At 33.8% G+C, this 25,973-nt stretch overlaps 1 protein-coding gene across 8 annotated transcripts in view; it reads right to left on the bottom strand.

Annotated features, from left to right (window-relative positions):
- Positions 1 to 25,973, bottom strand: part of ATRNL1 (attractin like 1) — an 853,525-nt gene that overhangs the window by 422,728 nt on the left and 404,824 nt on the right. For 5 of the 8 annotated variants that reach the window (XM_030806602.1, XM_030806597.1, XM_030806590.1 and 2 more), the window contains one exon: positions 57 to 118. The exons of the other annotated variants lie outside the window; for them this stretch is intronic. In XM_030806602.1, coding sequence (XP_030662462.1) covers positions 57 to 118 — 62 coding nt within the window. The remainder of the gene's footprint in view (positions 1 to 56; positions 119 to 25,973) is intronic. 8 annotated transcript variants of the gene reach the window in all.

A 25,973-nucleotide genomic window follows, 5' to 3' on the forward strand; every position in this document is an offset into this window, starting at 1 on the left:
ACATATATCAGAATATAGGCTTGACAAGTTCAAAGTCAGTCAAAGCAAACTTTTACCTGAAGAAGGTGACAAAAAACTGCACAAGGTCCATGATTGTATTGTGTTGTGAGAATGCAATCTGAAAAATCAAAATAAAAAAAATTGAAAGTATGTTCTTCTCTAAAACCTGTGGTGATATTTCATGACATTTGTAAATATAGTTTTTCTAAATCACCAAGACATTTGGATCATGATATTATAAGTCAAATATATGACGGAATCAAAACTTCATCTAGAATACCTAATATATCCAACTGCTAATGATGGTCATAGTGTAGAATGTGACATTAAATATTTTAAAAACTATTAGAAAATTACTTTAAGGATGCACGCTAAGAGTTTCATGTGAAATACTATGACAGATTAAATATGCCTAACCAAACAACCCACATTTCAACTCAGTTAAGAAAACAGGGAATTTTCTCCCTATATATCTTCATCTGGGGAAGCTTCATATATATATATATACAAATGTTTTGTTACACACCATTCAAATAATAAAATATGTCACATCATTTTAAAACTTGTTAATGTTAATAAGTTAATTTTAAAAGGTGAAACTGGCCAAAAAGTTAAAGTTGCTCTCCATTTCTGTTAACATTATAGAGATCAAACTATAACATCTGTCCTGAGGAAGTGTATTATAGTGTATCAATCAACAATATAGCATCTGGATAGAGAATAACTGATTGTGTAATGTGGCTTTTCACTTACTAGCCCTGCATATTTTGAAAAACTAGTCTATTTCTCAGTCTTCCCATATGCGAATGGTAATAATAAAAGCATCTACCTTATAATGTTATAGAAAATCTAACTGAATTAATAGAAATTTAATGCTTACCATAATTTCTGGCATGTAAAAGTTACAATATAAACATTATTAAACTTTTGTATCATGTATAAATGAGATGTCAATATAAGTGAGTTTTCCCACATTGCTGAAGCTAAACCATTCAGGTATTAAAATCTCTTTTTCTTTTAATAATATTTTATGAAAGTGTTTCAAAAACATAATAGAATTTCTACTGAAAATGGACTAAAAGGAATGAGTTTTCTCTCCTGCTATAAACAACTGGAAAACTAGGTGAAGTATCTGAAACAACCAATTTCAGGCATTGGACAAGTGGCCAGAGATTATGATCCCTGAATGAAGAAAAACAAAGGAAATGAATCCTATAATTGTCCCAGCTTTCAGTGCAAGGAAAGAACACTAAGGAATTTAAATGGCACTCTAAAATAAGGGATATCAGTATTTCTTATATAAAGAATTATAGTAAGTTGAGAAAATGATTCTTTGGCATGTACATGTAAGCTTAAATATAGTAATATTCATTTCCTACAAGCTTCTAAGCTATTGAATTATGAAACACTTACACAAAGGCTGAAGAAAGATAATTGGCATAGGAGATTGGTTATAGGTGAAAATATCATAAAAGATTAAAGAAAAAACATCTTTTAAAGTTTAAAAAAACAAATTTTCTTCCCAGGTGATGCTCCATAAGAATGTCATAGAAATGAAGCTTATCAAAGAATATTGTCAACAAGAACTTAAATCCATGGTAACAGAATTCTGGAAACAATAATTAAGAACAGGAAAATCTTCGAAATGATAATATTTTGAAATCATAATAAAGAAAATTCGTTTATTTAAGACAAATTGGAATAGGAGGAAACCTTATGCAATGTTGATAAATACCTAAATGAAAAGGGGGCATAAGGACCTTGAATAAAGGCTTGAATAATTAGCAAATATATAAAAAAAGAGAACAGATGAAATAACAAATAAACTAATAAATATAACATAAAATTAACTGAATAAGATAAAGTGTAATTGCAGTAAATGTCAACAGGCTGAATCCACATTGAAAGACAGAGATTTTTGCAGTAAAGATACAATTCAGCTTTATGTTTTTAGCAGAAAACACATATAGAACAGTGACACATTTTTATCCAAAATATAAAATACTGTAAGAAGATATAATAGGCACTTAAAAACAATAAAACATATAAACCAATATTAATAGCAAAGTGAAATTCAGAGTCAAAACCTGATCAAATAAAACACTGAGACAAAGAAAATATAACAATAATAAAACAATATGCACCAAAAATGCAGACCAAGTAAGTAAAAACACAATGCCTGGACATATAAGGGGAATTTGATAATGGCAAAATTTTGGAAGAAATTATTAATATGCATATCTCTTTTAAAAGTTAGAGACACAAAATTGATCTACTTGTATCATTTAAATCATGTAAAAATATTCAAGAAATAGTCACTAAACAAGCTCTGTTCTAGGTGCTAGTGACACCATTGTAATAAGACAAAGCTCCTATTATTATGGCGTTTATTTTCTAATAGCAGGAGGCAGAAAATAACCAGGTAAACTTGTAGGGGGAAATCATAATTGTTGACAGTGGTGTTTTGAGTGGAAAAAAACAAAGATGATATGAGCTAGGAGGATTTGCGGCTAATTTGGATCAGGTAGTTAGAGCTGCTGGCCTCACTAAAGGGGTGATATATGAGCTTATATCCAAATAAGAAATTTAAAACCACACAAATATCTGTTGGTAGAGGTTTCTCAAGTGTAAAGATGATGATTAGGTTAGACACGTTTATGAAAAGTCATAAGATGTGGAGTATTGTGAGCAAAGGACAGAGTAGTTGTAAATAAATTCAGATTAGAAAGCAAAAAGCAAGTCACACAGGTCTTTGGCTATGACAAAGAGTTCGGAACATGTTATAAGGGCAATGGGAACCCATGGAAAGTTTTGAGCTATGTGAATGACATGATCTAACTCTCAAGAAAAATATCATTCTGGCTGTTGGGTGAGAAAGAAATAATTGGGGAAATCCAGAAGAGAAGAGAAGAGGATATTTGATTTTTCTAGTCGTAAGGTGATAGTAGCTTGCACAAGAGTAGCAGTCATCAAGACAAAAATAAGTAGTTAGGTACATAATTTAGAGAGAGAAGTGAGGAGACACGCTGAAGGATTAGATATGACAGGTGAATGAAGGAGAAGAATTAATCATGACTATTGCAGTTTGCTCTCACAAGAACAAGTGGAAAGATGATATTTCTACTTACTGAGAACAGAAAAGGGCCATGAGGATCAAGGGAGAAATAAGAAAAGAAAAACTTACTTAGAATATGTTAAATGTGAAATACCTATTAAATGTTCAAGAGTAGACAGTAACTACTAGCTTGAAGTTCAGAGGAAAGGTTAGATTTAAAAATTTGGAAATCAAAGGAACATAAATGTCATTTTAAATCATGTACTTGTATGATAGTCCCTAGGAGACAGAATAGATGCAGGAGAAATTATCTCTAAGAGGATATTCAGGGCCACCCCATCATTAGAGCTTAAAAAAAAGAAGTGGAAAGGTAGGTGGGAGGAAACCAGGAAAGGGTTGTGTCAAGAGGGTCAAAGAACAGAAATGTTGCAAGAAGAAAGTAGTGGTTGATTATGTTGGTTAAGATGAGGATGAAAATATAGCTGCTGGATTTGACATGAACTTCATGAGTAATTTAAACAAATGAACTTTCAACAGAGTGGTGGGGATGTTAATACAAACAGAATAAGGAGAATGTGGAATATGACACAGTATAAACAAACTATAGGCTGAAATTTCAAGAAGTTCTGTTACAAAACAGAGCAGAAATCATCAAGAACGCAGACGATTTAAAATATATTTTTAATCCATAGAACATTTTAAAAAGAAGACAATAAACACTGTACAGAGAAAGTATTTTAAAAATCTAAATGACAGCTTTTATGAGCTATATTAACATATTCCAATAAAATAAAATTAAAACTATAATTTCACATATGGCAAAAACAAGCTTAACTACTTAGAAATTAACAAATGCAATCCAAGGGACAGAGTTCTGAGTGGGCGGTGGGAGTAGCAGGATAGTTTTTGATATCCTTGACTTCCAATATTAAAATATATAGCAGCTAAATTGAAAAGCCAAAAAAAAAAAAAAAAAAAGAACAACTATTCTAACAAAAGTAAGTGGCAGATAATTCCCTTAAACATCAAAATATAAACTGGTACGGGTAAACGACAAACTCAAGATGTGGATGGTACCAGTGTCTATGAGGCAGGAAAAACAGGGAATCAATAGGAAAACTCAAAAGCTTCAAAAAGGTATTAACTGAAACTAGGCCAGGCCAATTTGAACAAGGAAGTGAAAACAGAAGTGTAGAGTTGCTCAGTACAAGAGTAGGTTAGTTGAAGGGATCCTGAGGAAGTTCTAAAGAAGCCTGGAACAGTTGGAGTACATGAATTTTCAAAAGCAACCAGTCAAATCTCTTTTCCAGGATTGGTCTCATAATGAGGAGAAACTGCTAAAAGTGAAAATCAAAATTAAGCAGAACAAAATAAATACAGACAAAACAAAGAAGGTCCAACAAAAGTGGAGAAAGGAACTGAAATGGAAAATTTTCAAAGAGCAAGCGGCACATTTTTAGGGGAAAAAGTATTGATTGTTAAAATATATAATATTCAAATATGGGTCTTCACTAATCCCTTTGTGCAATCCCTATTTAACTCATTATCTCTCCCAAATATCTGCCATTCTTTAACATATAAAGGATTTGGCATTTCTTTAATTTAAATTGTGTATAAGTAGTGGGAGTAACCAACAGAGTAACAATATACTTAAATTGATGAAGCACATGATTCAGGCTGGAACTGCAGAATTTTATTATGGTTTACCTGCCATCTGTGGGTCCATATAACTAAGTACCTTATAAGAAAGACCATAATTTCAGGCAAGTAAGCAAGCCATACGCACACATGAAACATCTCTATATATTTTTTTACATCTGCCCAAAGAATATTTGAATAAATAAAGTAGCCAGGGGAAAATGACTACTTCTTCAGGTAAAAGTCACAAAGAACCAAAACATTCTAAAACTTGAAATAATTATATTATCTATCTTTACCTATGAATAAATATAATAAAGACAAATGTAAAAGTTTTCATAAGAAATACGAATGCTATTTTAATTCCAGCTTGTTTTCAGAGAATAAGCTGAAATACCACTTCCTGGGCGTGATGAGACACTTGGACCTCCCAAAATTAACATTGTTTTTAAAATTATCAAAAATAATAGCTGCGGTTCAAATTAGGTTACACATGATACTTGAACATTAAGTAAAGTACTGATTGAAGACCTCAACCAACTCCTGCTACAGATATACTCTCCTACCTTTTATAATAAAGAGTATTAATGGTGGGATGAAGTTTATGGGTAAAGTCTCTATAAAAAGTACCATCAGAAATACAGACTTTCTTAAAAACTAATGCAAGGGACACTCAGAGTGACTAATCTGTTAAAATAAATGGCACTCAAGAGTAAATGTAGACTCAGCACAAGAAGTTTTTGTACTTGGAGTCCCATCTGGAGGCTACAGGCTCAGGTTGAATATATTCCATACTGGCTATTCAACAGAAGAGTCAGCACTACAATTTGTTGTACGAATATTTCAAAATGTTCCTCCACCCGAGACTTTCCATAGAAAATTCCACAGGAAATTCCCTATGGAAAATACTGTTGTAGTCCATTGTCAGGTATATACTTTAAAAATAAGATATAATTGATTATGGAAATGGAAGGCAGATCCAAGGATGATTTGGTAAAATTAGTAAGCAATGCCAAGCAGACACTAACTCAATCAGATTCTCTTTCAAGATTCCCTCTTAAGGGGTATACATTTATGCATATATCAAATAAATCACTAAGTATCTATTATATTCTGGGCATTGTACCAGGTACTTGGATGTATCAGTTAAAAAAAAAAGCTAGCAGTGAAAAAATTCTTACTGAGAGAGCAGATAATAAATGGTGATAATAATAAATTATATAATATGTTGGAACTCAGTAAGTGCTGTGAGAAAAAAGAACATGAAAAATGTCCTGTCTTCTACTATTCACATGGGTGGGACAAGAAATCGCTCTTTAACATCTAAAAATATGCAGAAGTGCTGAGATCCAACAGAAAAATTTGATACAGAGAGCAGAAAGAAATGAAGCACTGCATTAAGTTCAAGTGTATCTGGCTACTCTCAGTTTTTCTCTGTCTACAATAGCATACAGCAATTCCAGGCCCCTTCTAATAAAACTGGAAAGTGCAGCGATGCCCAATCTTTTGGCTTCCCTGGGTCACAGTGGAAGAAAAAGCATTGTCTTACGCCACACATAAAACACAAACACTAATGATAGCTGATGAGCCAAAAACAAAAAACAAATCGCAAAAAAATCTCATAATGTTTTAAGAAAGTTTACAAATTTGTGTTGCACTGCATTCAAAGCCATCCTGGGCTGCATGTGGCCCGTGGGCTGCAGGTTGGACAAGCCTGGTTTCTAGGAAAAGGAATAAGCACAAAGGAGAATCATTCTTATGTGATGCAGGGCAACTGGTCTTCACATGGCTTGCTCTGTATCATGTAGGTCTCACCACAAATATTATACTTCTTAAAGACACTTACGTAGTTTACCATCCCCTTACTGTATAGTATTATATAAAACTATGTTTTTCAAACTACAATCTAAAATTATTTTATTTTACTGGTTGATCATTAGTTCAAATGTCTTTTCCCCACTAAAATGTAAGCTTCTCGAGAATAGTAGCCTTGTTCATATTGTTCATAGCACTCTTCCAATGACTAGAACAGTAGTTGGTAGACAGTATATAGAAAGCACTCGGTAAAACTACTGAATAAATAAATAAATTATTATAAATTAATGAATATAATTTAGAAATATAATTTAGAAATATTTATAAATATAAATAACTAACTTCAAGAAATTTATAGAATAGATTCAATAGCAAGATTTAGCATGGGAGTATTCTTTTTATTTTTTATTTTTTTTATTATTTTTTTTTATTATACTTTAGGTTTTAGGGTACATGTGCACAATGTGCAGGTTTGTTACATATGTATCCATGTGCCATGTTGATTTCCTGCACCCATTAACTCGTCATTTAGCATTAGGTATATCTCCTAATGCTGTCCCTCCCCCCTCCCCCCACCCCACAACAGTCCTTGGAGTGTGATGTTCCCCTTCCTGTGTCCACGAGTTCTCATTGTTCAATTCTAGCATGGGAGTATTCTTAAGACTTCAAATACCCTTATTAAGAGCTATGAAAGGAAGAAGGTACAGATGTTATTGTGTCTCAATTAGGTGGCATTACATGAAATATTATTTATTAATGTGTTAAAAATGATACCATCTTAAAAGAATGTTTATTTAGCCAACTGCTTTTAAAAAACAGTGAGACAAATCAATAATGGCAACAATATTCTAAATTTGTATTTTTTATGAAAGTATATCTTCTCAGGGTATGGGATATTTATGACTGTAAAATCTATTATGTTCCAATTAGGAAGATTCCTATTTGTTGATGCCATGGCTAGAACATGACTCTTGCAAATAACGTTTTCCATTTAGTTCTCTGGTATTCCCATGAAAAATATGACATGTTTACACAAGTTACATTTAAAGTTAGTTTTAAAACTTAAGCCAGTATAAATGCACCTTTGTAATTCTGTCTTCTGTAATAATTTCATTATACAGCGATTATTCAAACAAAATCATCAAAATAAAGACTGATTAATGACACAATTTCATATTCTCATTTTCCCTATCTGTTTAAAAAACCCCCAAAATAATTGATAAGACATGCTAAAAATTAAGTTAGCTGAAACTACAGTAACCCTGATAATACAGTTTGTCAATTCAAATGTAAATGTAAATTCATATTGAAAACATGTCCAAAATCTAAAACTTGAATTTAAGATATGCTATATTTTTCATGAATTAATAATGATCAATATTTTAAATTTTATGATTTTATGAAAAAGTTGCATTAAATGCATTTGGACAGAGAAGTAGATTAATAGCTTGATATTTACTACAAAATGTCAAAATTTGTGAGAGAAAATTTCTTATTTTATGAAAGATAAATTGATGTGTTTGTGCAAAATGTCAGCTTGCCATACATAATAAACTCTGATATAATATTTCAGATAAACAAAAATGAAAATATAATATAAAAGAATGTGCTAAAATTATCAAGTTCATCTAATGAATTGAAGGGAAAGAGAGGGTCTTGCAAACCACTATTTGGATTAAAAAGCATAGTTACATAAAGGATGCTAGTTAACTAGTCATATCTTAAAGACAATCGGGCTGTTTCGGGCAAGCAACTTGAGATCTTATTAGGTTATATTCTTACTTGTTCTTTTAAAAAATATAAATAAATTCAAATTGGAGATTAAATTAGCTGTTACTAAGATCCACTATGATAATCTGTTCCATATAAACTTTCAACAGATAATTAACACAATAATAATGTGTATAATTCAGACAAGGTAATATTTTTAAAAATATGGTTACGCAGAAAATAGACAATTGTAAAAGACAAAATAAAACATATTTCTGGAATAAAACATGAGGAATAAATACACCAGATAGTTCTGCATAAGTATTATAGCATATTATTCTGATGAAAAATCCTTGGATATTGTTTATAAACATTAAATAGTTTAAGTTCTTTCTATAGCAAACACATGCCTAATGAATGAAGGCACTCATAACTTTCCTCATGGTTTAATACACAAAGTTAACTGACAAAATGCTCTCTTTAACCCCAAAAGAGGTTTCTGTGATTCTCCTCCAAACACTTCTTAATTCCCTTGCTTAAATTTCCTCAGTGTTTCTCCTTTACTTTTATGACGTCCAATCACATTAACATATCATATACCAATCTTAAAAACTTAGCCCTTGCTTCTTTCTCTGCTAATAGTGTTAACACTGCAGTCAAATAACAGTACAGGCATATGCTGGAGATGTTGCAAGTTTAGTTAGAGACTACCGCAATAAAGTTAATACCGCAATAAAATGGGTGACAACATTTTTTTGGTTTCCCAGGGCATATAACAGTAATGTTTACACAATGCTGTAGCCTATTAAATGTGCAATAATATTATGTCTAAAAGAAAATATATATAAAATACTTTATGGCTAAAAAATGCTAATGATCACCTGAGCCTTTAGCATGTTTTCTTTTTGCTGGTGGAGGGTCTTGCCTCGATGTTGACGGCTGCTGCCTGATCAGGGTAATGGTTGCTGAGGGTTGGAGTGACTGTGGCAGTTTCTTAAAATAAGACAACAATGATATTTGCCACATTGACTGACTGCACCTTTCAGGAAAGATTTCTCTGCAGCATGCAATGCTGTTTCATAAAAATTTACTAACAGAACTTCCTTTGCAATTGGAGTCAATCCTCAAATCCAGTTGCTTCTTTATCAAGTTTATGTGATATTCCAACTCACTGTCATTTCAACAATGTTCACAGCATCTTCACCAGGAAAAGTTTCCACCTCCAGAAACTACTTTCTTTACTCATCCATAAAAACCAACATCTCATTAATAAAGTTTTATCATTACATTGCAGCAATTCATTACATCTTCAAATTGCACTTCTAATTCTATTAATATTGCTTATGCTATCTCTACCACAAGTGCAGTTACTTCTTCCACTAATATCTAGAACCCCTCAAAGTCATCCATGAGGGTAGGAATCAACTTCTTCCAAACTCAAGTTAATGTTGATATTTTGATCTACTCCCATGGATCATGAATGTTATCAAAGGCAACTAGAATGATTAATTCTTTCCAGAGATTTTTCTTTGCCTAGATTCATCAGAGGAATCATTATCTATGTCAGCTATAGCCTTACAAAATGTATTTTAATAAAAATAGTACACAAAATCAAAATTACTCCTTGATCCACAGGCTGCCAAATGGTTATTGTACTTAGATCATTCTTGCATCACTATAAAGAAATACCCAAGACCGGGTAATTTATAAAGAAAAGGGGCTTAATTGGCTCATAGATCCACAGGTTGTACGGGAAGCATGATGCTGGCATCTGCAAGGCTTCTGGGGAGGCCTCAATAAACTTAGGATCATGGTGAAAGGTGAAGGCGGCGCAGGCACAGGAGCAGGAATGAGAGAGTGAAGAGGGGGTACTATACAAATTTAAACAACCAGATCTCTCAAAAACTCACTCACTATCAGCACCAAGAGAACAGCACGAAGGGGATGGTGCTAAACCATTCATGAAGGATCCATCCCCATGATCCAATCACCTCCCACCAGGCCCCCACCTCCAACACTGGGGATTACAATTGAACATGAGATTTTGGTGGGGACGCCATCCAAACCGTATCAGTTATTGTGTCAGCAGGCATGAAAACAACATTAATCTCCTTGTACATCACCATCAAAGCTCTTGAGTGACTAGGAACATTGTGAATGAGCTGTAATATTTTGAAAGAAGTCTTTTTTTTCTAAGCAGTAGGCCTCAACAGTGGGCTTAAAATATTCAGTAAACCATGCTGTAAATAGATATGCTGTCATGCTGGCTTTATTGTTCCATTTACAGAACATAGGCAGAACATATTTAGCATAATTCTTAAGGGCTGTAGGATTTTCAGAAGGGTAAATGAGCAATGGCTCATTACCAAGGCTCATAATCACCAGATGCATTAGCTCCTAACAAGAAAGTCATCCTGTCTTTTGAATTTTGATGTCAAGCATTTACATGTCTTCTTTGCTATAAAATTCCTAGGTGGTATCTCCTTTTAGAAAGCTGTTTCATATACATTGAGAATCTGTTATTTAGTGTAGCTATGGCATCAATTAAGTTAGACATGGATCTTCTATCAGCACTTACTGCTTCACCTTACACTTTTGTTACGGAGATGGCTTCCTTACTTAAACCTCATAAACCACCTTCTGCTGGCTTCCAAATTTTCTTCTGCATCTTCCTCACCTCTCTCAGACTTTGTAGAATTGAAGAAAGTTAGGTTCTACTCTAAATTAAGCTTAGGTTTACAGGAATGTTATAGTGGTTTTGATCTTACATTCGGACAACTAAAACTTTCTCCATATCATTAATAAGGCTATTTCATTTTCTTGTGATTTGTGTGTTCACTAAAGTAGCATTCATTTCCTTCAAGAATTTTTCCTTTGCATTCACAGTTCAGCTATTCTCTGGACAAGAGGCCTAGATTTTGGCCGTATTGGCATTCGACATGCCCTCCTCACTGAGCTTAATCACATGTAGCATTTGATTTAAAGTGACAAGACATGCAACAATTCATTTGAACACTGGGAAGCAATTGTAGCATTATTAAACAGCTTAATTTCAATATTGCTGTGTCTCAATGAAAAGGAGGCCTAAGGAGATGGAGACAAGAGAACTTCCAGTCAATGGAGCACTCAGAACAAACACCACATTAATTAAGCTGACTTGTCTTATATAGGTACAGTTTGTGGCACCCCAAAACAATTACAAATGTAACATCGAAGAGCACTGATCACAAATTGCCATAATCTATATAATAATAATTTTAAAAATAAAAATATTTTTAAAATAACCAAAATGTGGTACTGAGACACAAAGTGAGTACATGATGTTGGAAAAATTGCACGAACAGACTTGCTTAACCTATGGTTACCACAAAACTTCAATTAGTAAAAAAACTACAACATCTCTGAAGTGCAATACTGTGAAGTAAAATACAACAAGGTATGCCTATACTGGCAGTTTCAAAAACTTGACATACATTAGAAAACCTCTGTAACCCTGTTTGGCACAAACTTTTCCCTCATCCCTTATACCTTCCACCCATGGGTAACTCTTATTCTAGAATCATTGCCTACCAGTTCTGGATTTTGTCTGAATGGCAATCCTCATTTTACTCCTGATTTCTCTACATATACTTCTACAATACTACTACTAAAAAGAGCTGATATTCATAAAGTGCTTACTATTTCCCAGGCACTGTGCTAAGTACTTTTTGTATATTAACTGACTTAATACTCCGAATTACCTCATCAATTAGGTAATGTCATTAATTTCATTTTATAGATGATAAATCAAGGCTTAGAAGGTTACCCAGTCAATAAGCAGTGAAGCTGAAATGAAAATCAGTGCATTCTGACTCTAGTTCTTAAGTACTACACTTTCTTAACAAAAATTAGTCACAGCGTACCATCATTATTAGGTTACCCGTCCTTTTTCTTCATTTGACTTTATAATATTTGCAATCACGGATTCGATTATTATATGCCTAGTAACTAGCAAAAAATCCTAGCATTTTTACTTATTGAATTGCAGTATCTACTAGAGATATAACACTTGAGAAAGGAAAATAAATCTGGGGGCCCCCAAATCACTAAGCTAAAAGGAAAAATCAAGCTGGGAACTGCTTAGGGTCAATCTGCTTCCCATTTCATTCAAAGTCACCCCTCTGCTCACTAAGATAAATGCATATCTGATTTCCTCCTTTGGAGAAATTAATCAGAAACTCAAAGGAATGCAACCATTTGTCTCTTATCTACCTATAACCTGGAAGCCCCCTCCCTGCTTCAAGTCTTCCCACCTTTGCTTCAAGCTGTCCTGACTTTCCAGACTGAACCAATGTTCATCTTATGTATGTTAATTAATGTCTCATGTCTCCCTAAAATGTATAAAACTAAACTGTGCTCTAATCACTTTGGGCACATGTCATCAAAACATCCTGAGGCTGTGTCACAGGCTCATGTACTCAACCTTGGCAAATAAACTTTCTAAATTAACTGAGACCTGTCTCAGATTTTGGGGGTTCACATTTTGGTAACCACAAAGGGATTCTGACTGGAGATGTCTCCGATCTTTCACAAATCTCCTACTGGTGCTTGATATTAGCATGAGCGAACATTATGGCTCAAATAGGACAATTTGCTGAGGTCTGGGAGCATACCGTCCAGAGAATCCCTGATCTCCCAAATTTTGGTTGAGATCTAAAGTTTATTTTGCCGTACAACTTCCCTTTTTTGGAGTTTTACTTGCTTCCAACAAGGAAGGCAAGATTTTCTGTTTCCATGATGATGAAAGGCAGATAACTCCTTTACGGAGTTTGAGCTCATTTGCAGCAGGGAAGATGAGTTCAGGTTTTTGTTTTTTAGTTTTTTTTCCAGCTTCTAGGATGGTAGAGTACAGTCTTCAGCCTGAGACCCATCCCTATGTAAGTAGCTAAATTGGGGTTTTGTCTTGGCTAAGTTTAACAACCAGCTGGTCTTAATTTCTCCTTACCATTACAATATTCAGTAATCACATAAGTTGTTTGTTTGCTCTCGTTTGTTTGTTTAACTGTTTTTGCTGTTGTTGTATGTTTGTTCCTATTTTTATTGTTCCTTCGGTCTTTTTCCCATTGGGTTTAACCAACTCTATCAGACTTGATAAAATTTGAAGGAAAATTCCAAATCATGGGGAACAAGGCCTCTGAAGTGGCTAAATTCCCCACCACCACCCCTGACACCCCGCCACCAAACACACACACAAAGTTGGTGTAGTGGGGGAGAAAATGGACAGCAAAAGGGAAAAAGAAATGAATTTTTTTTGAATTTTAACTACTAAAGGGGCTTTATTTACATAACAAGGCCACCTTTTTACTAGTCAGGCCAAACTGAAAGAACAATGGCTGTCCACCCATGCTGGAGTTCAATAGCTAAGGTTCTGCCTTTTTTTTTTTTTCCCTCCACCAGGACACCCTGGATTTGGTTCCTGAATCCAGCCCTTTCCGGTTTGATACTTGCTACTTCTGAAATAGCAGCAATTTGTCCTAGCTGAAATATGATAATGAGATTTAAAAAAATTTTTTAAAGGAGCTCAATGGTTAAGCTTAATTAAAAGCTAACATCCAAGATGTGTGTGTGTATGTGCGTCTGTGTGCCTGTTTGTATTTAAAAGGCATTCATGTTTTTTCTCTCCTAGAACCTTGCCTTTTTTTGAGCAAAAGATTTTTTCTTCTCAGTTAACTGAATTCTGTTTTCTTCATTTACATCTACTCTCTCTCCTTTCTCTTGCACCATCTACTGAATGAGGGGCCTAAAATAGTTTAAAATAGCTTGGGGGTCCTTAGAGAAATCAAAGAAGGTACCAAGCTCCCTTTTGGGGTGAAACTTCTGTTTTTTGTTTGTTTGTTTTTTATGGAATACCAAGAGAATATACAGACAAGTTTGTCTCAGCTCTTAAACTGCTTGCTTTTGTATTTTGTAACCTGATTTTTTTAACTAAAATACCTATTACAACACAGGCTACTTTTGGGTTTTAAGGAAGCATGCAGTTCAGACACTTAGAAATATCTTTGTTCAAAAATAATTATTTTAAGTGCACTGTAAAGGCATCACATAGTCTAAGATCATAATTATTCTCCCTTTTTGGAGACCCAGGATTCAGTGTGGGCTCTGCCTACAGCTCAAAGATCCAGTTAAAATATAGGTAGTCTGTATCTAAATAAAATTGGTCTCCTTATACAATTCTATGATAGATTTCTATAATTTTATGTTTAATTTGGCATCCACCTTTAATCTCCCTCTAGCACCACCAGACTTTTTGTCTCAGTACCTTATTATGTAAATTTTGTAATTTGATTTTCACCTGAGTTGTCTTCTTTAATGTGCAAATTTAAGACTATTTAGCTGAAAACTGCTCTGGGTTATAAAACAGGTTATTAAGAATCTAAAAGTCTAAGATAGAAAAAAAGGTCTTTATAAATCTATAAATCTAAAGATGTACTTCTATCGGCATGCCTAGTACATCTATGTATTTTTGTGTTGTGTACACACACAATGTTTCACTACTGAAAATATATAAAAGATCTCTAATTGGCTTAAGAAAATAAAAGTGCTTAAATCAAATACTTTATCATGAAAAAAGAAAAGGCTAATCAAATGCTTTTTCAAGTTTATTTAACTTAAGTAAAATCTTTAATAAATAAGCCAGCTTTAAAATTATTGGTAAAGTAATATTAAAAATGTCTTAAGAATTGCCAGCATACATTTTCTTTGTATTTATTAATCAAGTAATTTCATACTTATTCCTGCAAAATACTATACAGTGTCAAAATTTGGCATAGGGTTTACAAAACTATAAACCCAGCCCAAGAGAAAATAATCTTTGCTTCTGTAATCTTTAGTAAATAAGACATTAATATGAGTTTAATAAAAATAGATATATCTTAAATTTAGTAAGATTACCACAATTTCTAATTCTGTGGCTTTAGACAGATTAGTCCACAGGCAATATAGTTTGTTTTGGGAAGGGAATGTTATTTCATCTTTGATTCAAAGCTAAACTATAAACTAAATTCCTCCTAATTTGGTTTGTTCAGCCAATACCCAGGAATGAACAAGAACCAAGATGAAGTCAGTTAGATCAAATCTTTTTTACTGTCTCAGGTATAATTTTGCAATGGCGGTTCAATAACTTTAAATGACTATTTCAGTTTTCATACACAATCTAGGTAAATGATAAGAAAACAATTAGGTAAATGTAATGGGATAAATACTTGTAAACAAAAGTGTTATAATTTAAAATCTAAAGTTATATTAAATTAAATAATAGATATTTCATTATTTGGGCAATTTCCAATAATAATATATTTGTACAAAAACATTCTTTCCTTAAAAAAGTGTGTCCTTTTTGAAAAGGTGAACAAATTTTGTCTAATTCAAAGCTAACTTAAAGGTTATATTATAAGAAGGTAAAAGGAACCAGGAAATAAGAAAGGTATAAAGGAAGCTGTAAAAATAAAAGGGGTTTTTTGGTAAAAAAGCTTAAAGAAAAATAATTTAATATGAAAAATATCTTGTAGGGCAGATTTAGTCCTATAATAAAATATCTGGTTGTTTAAGAAAAAGTGACGTTCAGGACAAACCAGAAAGGCCAAGCATGTCATGAACAGTCTGGGTAAGTCACAAGAAGAGAATTTATTAAAAAAAATAAAAACTTTTACATAATAAAGTTGTCTATAATTAAAGGGAAATTGTAATGGTCTTTCTAAAGACTGGGCTTAATGTATACAAAAACACTCATACACTACATAATTGGTTAAAACAATGAAATTTTCTTAAGGGATTGATTTACTAAATAAATTATGAGATTTTAATTTGTTTTTAACACAATGTTCAACTTTTATTGCATCTCACCGTTTTAGGTTTTCTCTCCCCTTTTAAGGGTGTAAAAAAGCAAAACTTCTCCTTCAACGCATTTTCAGCCATATAATTTTTTTTCCTTGTGTTCTGTTTGTTATTGCCTGAGGCCTACAATGTTTTCTTAAAGCTCTAAAGAAAATATTTTCTTCCAACATAATATTGTGTGCAGTGTAAACTTTTCCCTTTGGTAACTGGCCTAAAGATTTTAGTTTATTGAAACAATTCCTATGCCATTATTATTAAGTTCTGGCTTGCTTAGGAAAATAACTAAAATTAATTTTTTAAATTAAGGTTATTACATACGTGTATCCTTCTTTATGTGCTTTTAAAGTCCTTGTAATATTAAGTTACATGGTTTTAAATCCTGAGTCTAAAAAGGACACCAAGTCCTGCTAAAGCATAAACACTAAAAGCAGTTAAAGCCTCATCTTCAGGCCCAGTAAAAGATGCCAGTCAAAATAAACTGTATTCCTGAGACACAGAGCCAGAAATTAAAGCTATTCAACTCCTCAAGGCCCAAGAACTATCGCAGAGGAGGTGGGGATGTGAGACTGTTAGGGCCTTTTTAAAAAATTATACTTTAATTTCTGGGGAACATATGCAGAACATGCAGTTTTGTTACATAGGTATACACGTGCCATGGTGATTTGCTGCACTCATCAACCTATCATCTAGATTTGGTATTTCTCCTAATGCTATAGGGCCATTTTTAAAGATAAAATCAAGTCAGTTTATCTATAAATCAATCATTAATGTCAAAGGCATACTAAGGCAATACCAGCATATGTACAGCTGTGTCAGATTAACAAGGTTTTCTTAAAGCATTAACTGACTCCTTAATAAAGGTTATAAGAGGATTATGGAAGTTATATCCTACGGTCAGGATTAAAATTTTATAAATTGTTTATAAAATTTAAAAAAATTTAATTGGCTTCATGCTATTTTTACTAGGGCTTCTTGTTTGGAAAATTAAGTCTCCTCTCTCAAAGAATAAGGGTTTTTGCCTCTTTTTAAAAATCCTTGAGTTATCACTTTGGTTGAATGAATAACTTATTTTGCAATAACCTGCTATATCAAGTGTTTTAAACCTTTGATATTTAACACACTTTCCAAAATCAAATTATAAATTATGTCTTTTTCTAACCTAATTAATCCTTTAAGATATTAGGGTCCCTAGAGTCCAAAAAACCATAATTTGGCTTAACTGGTATAAAAATTATACAAGAAGCATTGTCAAATACAAAATGGCACGTGGTTTTCTTTGAGCTGTATTTGTATAAATACGTTATTGATATGTATTCCAAAATTATGGAAAAATCCCATAATTCTGATATAACTTAGCATACATTATCAGTAATAATTAAAATTTTTATGTTAAATTATTGTGTGCCACAGACATAACAAATTTACTTAATTGTGTCTTTAACTATGGCTATCTTAAAACTTTTGTCATCCAAGGACAATTGTTGTCTTGTTTTAGTCCTCTTTAGAAGGGGGTTTTATAATCAGCTGTAAAAACTCTAACAGGTGCTCTTGAATGCAATCTCTGATAACTTTGAAGATTTTGATATCTAAGTAGAGGAAAAAATTTCAGGACACAGGGAGAGCTGAAATGTTCATAAATTTCAAGCAGAACAGTAATTAACTGCATGGACTGAACTAATAGAAGACTACAGTAATCTTTTTAACTTTTTGCTTAAAACATTGCTAATCCTTGTTTTGTTTTTTCAATGTCAAGAAAACTTTTCTTTAAAGCTATTAATAGCTTCTAATAATTTAGTATACTCCTATAAACAACATTTGTTTCTCTGTACCTGATTTCTACAGAATTTAAAAACTATTTGTTAGTATTCTTAACTTATGGCAATATAGTTATTTCCACATAACTATGGAATGTGCAATAAGAATCTGTTTTAATTTGTAACAGTACATGACTGAAGAAATGGGTTATTTATACCAAACCATTAACTGGAATGATGTACATTCCTTTAAGGAATCAAACAACTTACAGAGCCAATAAAAGCCCCATGGAAAAACTGGCCTCATACCTTGTCTACACAGTCCCTGTACAGGGTTCATAACCTGTGGTAAGTAAAAAAAATATCACTTTCTAACAGGCCCAGGATCCCCAAGTTTATCTTGAAACCTCAAGAGAAGAGGAATTCACCCAACTTATAAGTATTTAATGGTACAAATCCATGGATGGGCTCAGTTTTAAAAAAGTCTCACCTGAGCCAGACGTAGTTGCTCACGCCTGTCATCCCAGCACTTTGGCAGGCCAAAATGGGTGGATCACCTGAGGTCAGGAGTTCAAGACTAGCCTGGCAAACATGGTGAAACCCTGTCTCTACCAAACAATACAAAAATAAGCCAGGCATGGTGGTGGGTGCCTGTAATCTCAGCTACTTGAGAGGCTAAGACAGGAAGGAGAATTGATTGAATCCAGGAGGCAGAGGTTGCAGTAAGTGGAGCTCGCACCATTGCACTCCAGCCTGGGGGACAAGAATGAAACTCTATCTCAAAAAAAAAAAAAAAAAAAAAAAAGTCTTACCTGAAATTCCTGCTATGAAACAAAGTTCCATCAAAGCCAATTTAAAAGCCTATGTAAAAAAAATAATTATTTGGGTCAGGTGTGGTGGTTCATGCCTGTAATCCCAGCACTCTGGGAGGCTGAAGCAGGCGGATCACCTGAGGTCGGGAGTTCGAGACCAGCCTGACCAACATGGAGAAACCCCATCTCCACTAAAAATACAAAATTAGCCAGGCATGGTGGCACATGCCTATAATCCCAGCTATTTGGGAGGCTGGGGCTGGGAATTGCTTGAATCTGGAGGCAGAGGTTGCAGTGAGCTGAGATCACACCATTGCACTCTAGCCTGGGCAACAAAAGCAAAACTCCATTTCAAAAAAAAAATTATTCTTGCTGCACTGTATACAAATAATGAGGCCAAGTATAATAAAACAAATCAGTCCTACCATGATTTGTCTTTAATAAACATGGGAAACTGGAGAAAAAAATATATTTCAAAAACTGTAGGACACTTGATGTTAGATTCTAGTCTTGCCTAATGTTTTTCAATTTTTATTATTTTCTAAGGTTTGGACCAAATTCTAATTTTTCTTGACTACAAATCTGCAAACTAATGTTTTCAATTTGTTTTCCTTATTTTTCCCCATATTTCCTAATTTGGAGTCACTGAAAACTAAGCTGTGCTTTCATGAAGCCCTGTAAACTAAAGCTAAACAACTTAAACTTCAGAAAATGTAACAGCAATCTATTTACATACATAAGCCACATTCATACATGCCTACTGATGGATAGACTTCAAAGTACTGTGGCCTATGTCAATTATCCAGGATTGTTCCTTTATTTGTCATTGTTTTTCTCCCTTCTCCCCCTATTTTCTCTTCATAAACATAAGTCTTCGAAACCTGCAAAGAATGAGATTTCCTAATAACTTGGGACCTACCTGTCTAGGAATAAAGCATCCTAGCCATAAGAGATCAGACAAAACCTGAGACCAGAAACTTATTTTCTTCTGAAATGCTTTCTCCAAAAGATGATTAAAAGGAAAAGGGAGTAAACGTGAAAGGAAAATAAACCTTGGTGCCTCCAAATCACTAAGCTAAAGGGAAAAATCAAGCTGGGAACTGCTTAGGGCCAACCAGCCTCCCATTTCATTCAGCGTCATCCCTTGGCTCGCTAAGATAAATGCATATCTGATTGCCTCCTTTGGAGAGGTTAATCAGAAACTCAAATGAATGCAACTATTTGTCTCTTATCTACCTATAACCTAGAACCCTCTCCCTCCTTCAAGCCTTCCCATCTTTGCTTCCAGCTGTCCTGCCATTCCAGACTGAATCAATGTTCATCTTACATATGTTAATGTCTTATGTCTCCCTAAAATGTATAAAACCAAACTGTGCTCTAACAACCTTGGGCACATGTCATCAAAACCTGCTGAGGCTGTGTCACAGGTGCATGTCCTCAACCTTGGCAAATAAGCTTTCTAAATTAACTGACACCTGTCTCATCTTTTCAGTGTTCACACACTCAATGTTCAAAGTAAAAACTCTTAAAATAGTTTCATTTTAGCTAAAGGTCAAGCTGTACTAGAAAACAAGCATTACTTTTTCACAAAGATTATATCAGTTAAAATATGTAGAATTTTATATTTACATTAAAATTGAGCCCAATCTCTTGAGTTAGTTTCTTGAAGAGTATAATTTCTTCAAGTTAAAAGCTATTTTTGTCAAAAACAATATTGTTATAAATGTTAGAAAATAAAACAGAACCTTTAAAATGACAAGATAAAAATTAGTAATTATAATGATACCTGTATTTAATTATAGTATTTGCATATTTATGAGATTTCTTGAAGATTCTCAGATTTCAATTCACAAAGATTCATAATAGCAATTTGTACTTTTAACACCATTTTATAGAAATTATAATTTTTCATAACCTATCTTTTTCTGCATACTGTGTTAAGTAGCCAAAAGTACTCATTTTGTAAAGGAAATGCACTAAATTGACTTTATCATTCAGCCCTATCTTTAAAACTTTAGAAATTTGGGATACGTCTAACAGCTGAAAGTAGCAAGTATGTCCAACAGTCTAAGAGCAAAGCATGTTCTACTACCCAAAACATTAATTTTTAATGTATATGTATTCCTATTAAATGAGTAATAAAACATTTGTATTACACAAATACATTAATAGTTAAGGAAACAAAATGACTAAAATTTTAAAATACTGATCTCCATATTTATATTTTGTATATTAAAGTATATACTTATATATAGAAAGTATCTAATTTTTTTTTTTTTTTTTTTTTTGAGATGGAGTCTCGCTCTGTCACCCAGGCTGGAGTGCAGTGGCACAATCTCGGCTCACTGCAAGCTCTGCCTCCCGGGTTCACGCCATTCTCCTGCCTCAGCCTCTCCGAGTAGCTGGGACTACAGGCGCCCACCACCATGCCCAGCTAATATTTGGTATTTTTTAGTAGAGACGGGGTTTCACCGTAGTCTCGATCTCCTGACCTCGTGATCCGCCCGCCTCGGCCTCCCAAAGTGCTGGGATTACAAGCATGAGCCACTGCGAAAGTATCTAATTTTTAAGAGATAGTCGCTATTCTGTTTTCACTGTTAGACTAATGAAACAGAATGTAGTAACAGTGAGGTGCTTTCCAGAAGAAAAATCTTACAAAGGTGATTTATTAGGTACCCCACAATTGCTGATATTTTTCCCTGATAAGCATAGGTTTCCATTAATAAACTACATTAAAAAAATGGCATCATAGGGCTTAAGACTCATTATAATCAAAACATGATACATTTTTAAAACCCAAGTTGAAAGATCATGGCTTTTCAATTTTTTAAAAAATGAAATCTTATGATTATCCAATATAGCTAAAAACAAACTTGAAAATCATATAATGCCATATATAGTTTACAGGAATTTATTTGTAACTTTAAAAATCTTTTCTAACCTGTGGTATTTGAAAGGCCTTTTATACCAGAGTATATTAGGCAAAATAATAATAATAGGCAAAGAAAATAAATATCAGACATATATTTTAATATGGTATTTAAAATATTATTATCTTAAGTCATGGGTAATTATTATATTTAAATTAAATCTAATGTGGGAAATAAGATGTTGCTGAGCATTAGTCAAATTCAGATTTGGTATCAATTTAATGGCATAAAGTAATTTATTCTTTGAGAAGATTCTTTCTAATGAGTTTTCATTCACTCATAGATAATTTCATGCTTTGCTGATTTTTAAAAAGTGCAGTAGGCCAGGCATGATGCCTCACGCCTGTCATCTCAGCACTTTGGGAGGCCGAGGCGGGTGGATCACGAGGTCAGGAGATTGAGACCATCCTGGACAACATGGCGAAACTCCGTCTCTACTAAAAATAAAAAAATTAGCTGGACATGGTGGCACATGCCTATAATCCCAGCTACTCGGGAGGCTGAAGCAGGAGAATTGCTTGAACCAGGGAGTCAGAGGTTGCAGTGAGCTGGGATTGTGCCACTGCACTCCAGCATGGCAACAGAGCGAGACTCCGTCTCAAAAAAAAAAAAAAAGAAAAAAAAAAGTAAATTTAACTTACACTGAGACTTTACAAGATGGCTGATTAGAACCAATTAGTGTGCACCACTTTCATAGAGAGAAGAGAGTGGTGAGCAACACTAGCCCTTCAACTAGAACATCTAGGTGGACACATTGGGATTCATCAAGGAAAAAATGTGACCCATGGAGAACAGAAAAGAGTGAGACAGAACTACTGCCCACCCAAAAGTGGCATTGAGCCAAGGGATGTCCTCTACCATGGGGAAATGATAAGTGAGTGATAGTCCCCATGGACTCACATATCTGCCACAGGCTTTTGCTCCCTGCACTTAGATCCCCTATGAAGATCATAAAGATTCAGGAGATTCAGGAGAAAGATGAAACCCATCCATAGAATTTACGGTTTTCAATAAAATAATACAGGAGCAGACAGATAAAATGGCCATTATAAGAAAGAACCAAACTGATCTGATAGAGTTGCAAAACACACTACAAAAATTTCATAATGCAATCACAAGTATTCACAGTAGAACAGACCACGCTGAGGAACACATCTTAGAGCTTTTAGACTGGTTCTCCAAACTAACTCAATCAGAAAAAAAATTTTTTTAAAGAATTTAAAGAATTAACAAATCCTCTGAGAAATATGGGATTATGTAAAGAAACCAAATCTACAACTCACTGGTGTCCCTGAAAGACAGGGAGAGAAAGGTAGCAACTTTCTCCCCTAGCCTTGCTAGAGAGGCCAACATTCAAATTCAGGAAATGCAGGGAACCCCAAGTGATGCCTCACAAGAGGACCATCCCTAAGACATATAGTCAACATATTCTCCAAGGTAGAAATGAAAGAAAAAATGTTAAATGGAGCTAGAGAGAAGGGGCAGGTCATCTACAAAGGGAACCCCATCAGGCTAACAGTGGACCTTTGAGCAGAAGCCTTAAAAGCCAGAACAGATTGGGACCTGATATTCAGCAATTTTAAAGAATAAAAACTCAAACCAAGAACTTCATTTCCAACCAAACTTAAGAGGAAAGTTTATAGTGCTAAATGTCCACATTGAAAAGTTAGAATGATCTCATATTAAACAACCTCACATCACACCCACAGGCTCAAAGTAAAAGGATGGAGAAAAATCTACCAAGCAAATGAAAAACAGAAAACAGCAAGGGTTGCTATTATAGTTGCAGACAAAACAAACACTAAGCCAGTAATGATCAAAAAAGACAAAGATAGGTATTATACAATGGTAATGGTTACAATTACAGAACAACTAACTATCCTAAATAGATATGCACCCAACACAAAAATACCCAATTCATAAAACAAGTTCTTAGAGACATATAAACAGACATACATAACCACACAATAATAGTGGGTGATGTCAATTTCCCAATGGCAATATTAGACAGATCATCAAGGCAGAAAACTAACAAAAATATTCAGAACCTGAACTCGACATTTGATCAAGTGGACCTAACATACATCTACAGAACTCTCCACTCAAAAACAAAAGAATATATTCTTCTCATCTGCAAATGGCACATACTCTGATGTTGACCACACAATTGGCCATAAAACAATTCTCAGCAAATTAAAAAAAACTGAAATCATACCAACTGCATTCTCAGACAGTAGTGCAATAAAAATAAAAATCAATACTTAGAAGATCACTCAAAACTATAAAATCACATGGAAATTAAACAGCCTACTCCTGAATGACTTTGGGGTAATCAATGAAATTAAGTCAGAAATCAGAAAATTATTTGAAACCAATGAGAACAAAGATGCAAAACACCAGAATCTCTGGAGCACAGCTAAAGCGTGTTAATAGGAAAGTTTATAGTGCTAAACGTCCACATCGAAAAGTTAGAATGATCTCAAATTAACAACCTAACATCACACCTAGAGGAACTAAGTATACAAGGGCATACAAAACCCAAAGCTAGCAGAAGATAAGAAGTAACCAAAATCAGAACTCGACTGAAGGATATTGAGACACAAAATCATACAAAAATTAACAAATCCATTTCATTCTTTGAAATATAAATAAGACTCATAGACCACTAGCTATATTACTAAAGAAGAAAAAAGATCCAAATAAATATAATCATAAATGACAAACATAACATTACAACCATTCCCACAGAAATACAAAACACCCACCAAGACTACTATGAACACCTCTATATACACAAACTAGAAAACCTAGAAGAGATAAATAAATTCCTTGAAACATACAACGACCCAAGATTGAACGACGAAGAAATTGATCACTGAACAGACAAATAATGAGTTCCAAAATGGAATCAGAAATAAAAAGTCTACCTACCAGAAGAAACCCAAGACCAGACAGATTCACAGGCAAAATATATCATTTCTATAAAGAGCTAGCACCATTCCTACTGAAACCATTCCAAAATTTTAGAAGGGGGGACTCCTCCCTAACTCATTCTACAAGGCCAGTGTCATTCTGAAACCAAAACCTGGCAAAGACACAATGAAAAAAGGAAACTTCAGGCTAATATCCTTGATGAACATTGATGGAAGAATTCTCAAAAAAATACTAGCAAAGTGAATCCAGCAGCATATCAAAAATCCCATCCACCACAATTAAGTAGGCTTTATCTTTGGGATGCAAGGTTGGTTCAATATACCTAGATCAATAAATGTGATTTATCACATAAACAAAGCTAAAAACAAAAACCACATAATCATCTGAATATATGGAGAATAAAGCTTTCAATTAAACCAAACAGTCCTTCACATTAAAACCTTCAACAAACTAGGCATTGAAGGAACATACCTTGAAATAATAGCCATCTAGGACAAACCCACAGCCAACATCATACTGAAGGGGCAAAAGCTATTAATAGCAGCATTCCCCTGGAGAACTGGGACAAAACAAGGATGCCTACTCTCACCACTCCTGTTCGACGTAGTACTGGAAGTCCTGGCCACAGCAATCAGGCAAGAGAAAGGAATGAAATGCATCCAAACAGGATGAGAGGAAGTCAAACTATCTCTCTTCACAAATTATATGACTGTATACCTAGAAAACCTCATAGTGTCTGACCAAAAGCTCCTAGATCTGATAAACAACATCAGCAAAGTTTCCGGATACAAAATCATGATGAAGATGCCAAAAGCAATTGCAACAAAAACAAAAATTGACAAAATTTTTGACAAAAATTAAACTGAAGAGCTTCCAGCAAAAGAAACTATCAGCATATTAAGCAGCCTGTAGAATAAGAGAAAATATTTGCAAACTATGCATCCAACAATGGTCTAAGGATTTATAACCAGAATTTATAAGGAACTTAAAAATTAACAACCAAAAAAAACATAACCCCATTAAAATGTGGGCAAAGAACACAAACTGACACGTTTCAAAAGAAGATATACATGTGGCCAAGGAGCATATGAAAAAAATGCTAAACATCACTAATTATTAAAGAAATGCAAATCAAAGCCACAATAATACCATTTCGCACTAGTCAGAATATCTACTATTAAAAAATCAAATAATAACAGAAGCTAGTAAGCTTGCAGAGAAAAGAGAAAACTTATAAGTGTTGGTGGAAATGTAAATTAGTTTGGCCAGTGCAGAAAGCAGTTTGGCAATTTCTCAAAGAACATTAAACAGAACTACCATTCAACCAGCAATGCCATTATTGGGTATGTACCCAAAGGAATATAAATCGTTCTACCATAAAGAAACATGCACGTGTATGTTTATCACAGCAGTATCCACTATAGAAAAGACACATAATAAACCTAGATGGTCA

The sequence above is a fragment of the Nomascus leucogenys genome, chromosome 3 (genome assembly GCF_006542625.1).
Source record: "Nomascus leucogenys isolate Asia chromosome 3, Asia_NLE_v1, whole genome shotgun sequence".
Taxonomy (NCBI): domain Eukaryota; kingdom Metazoa; phylum Chordata; class Mammalia; order Primates; family Hylobatidae; genus Nomascus; species Nomascus leucogenys.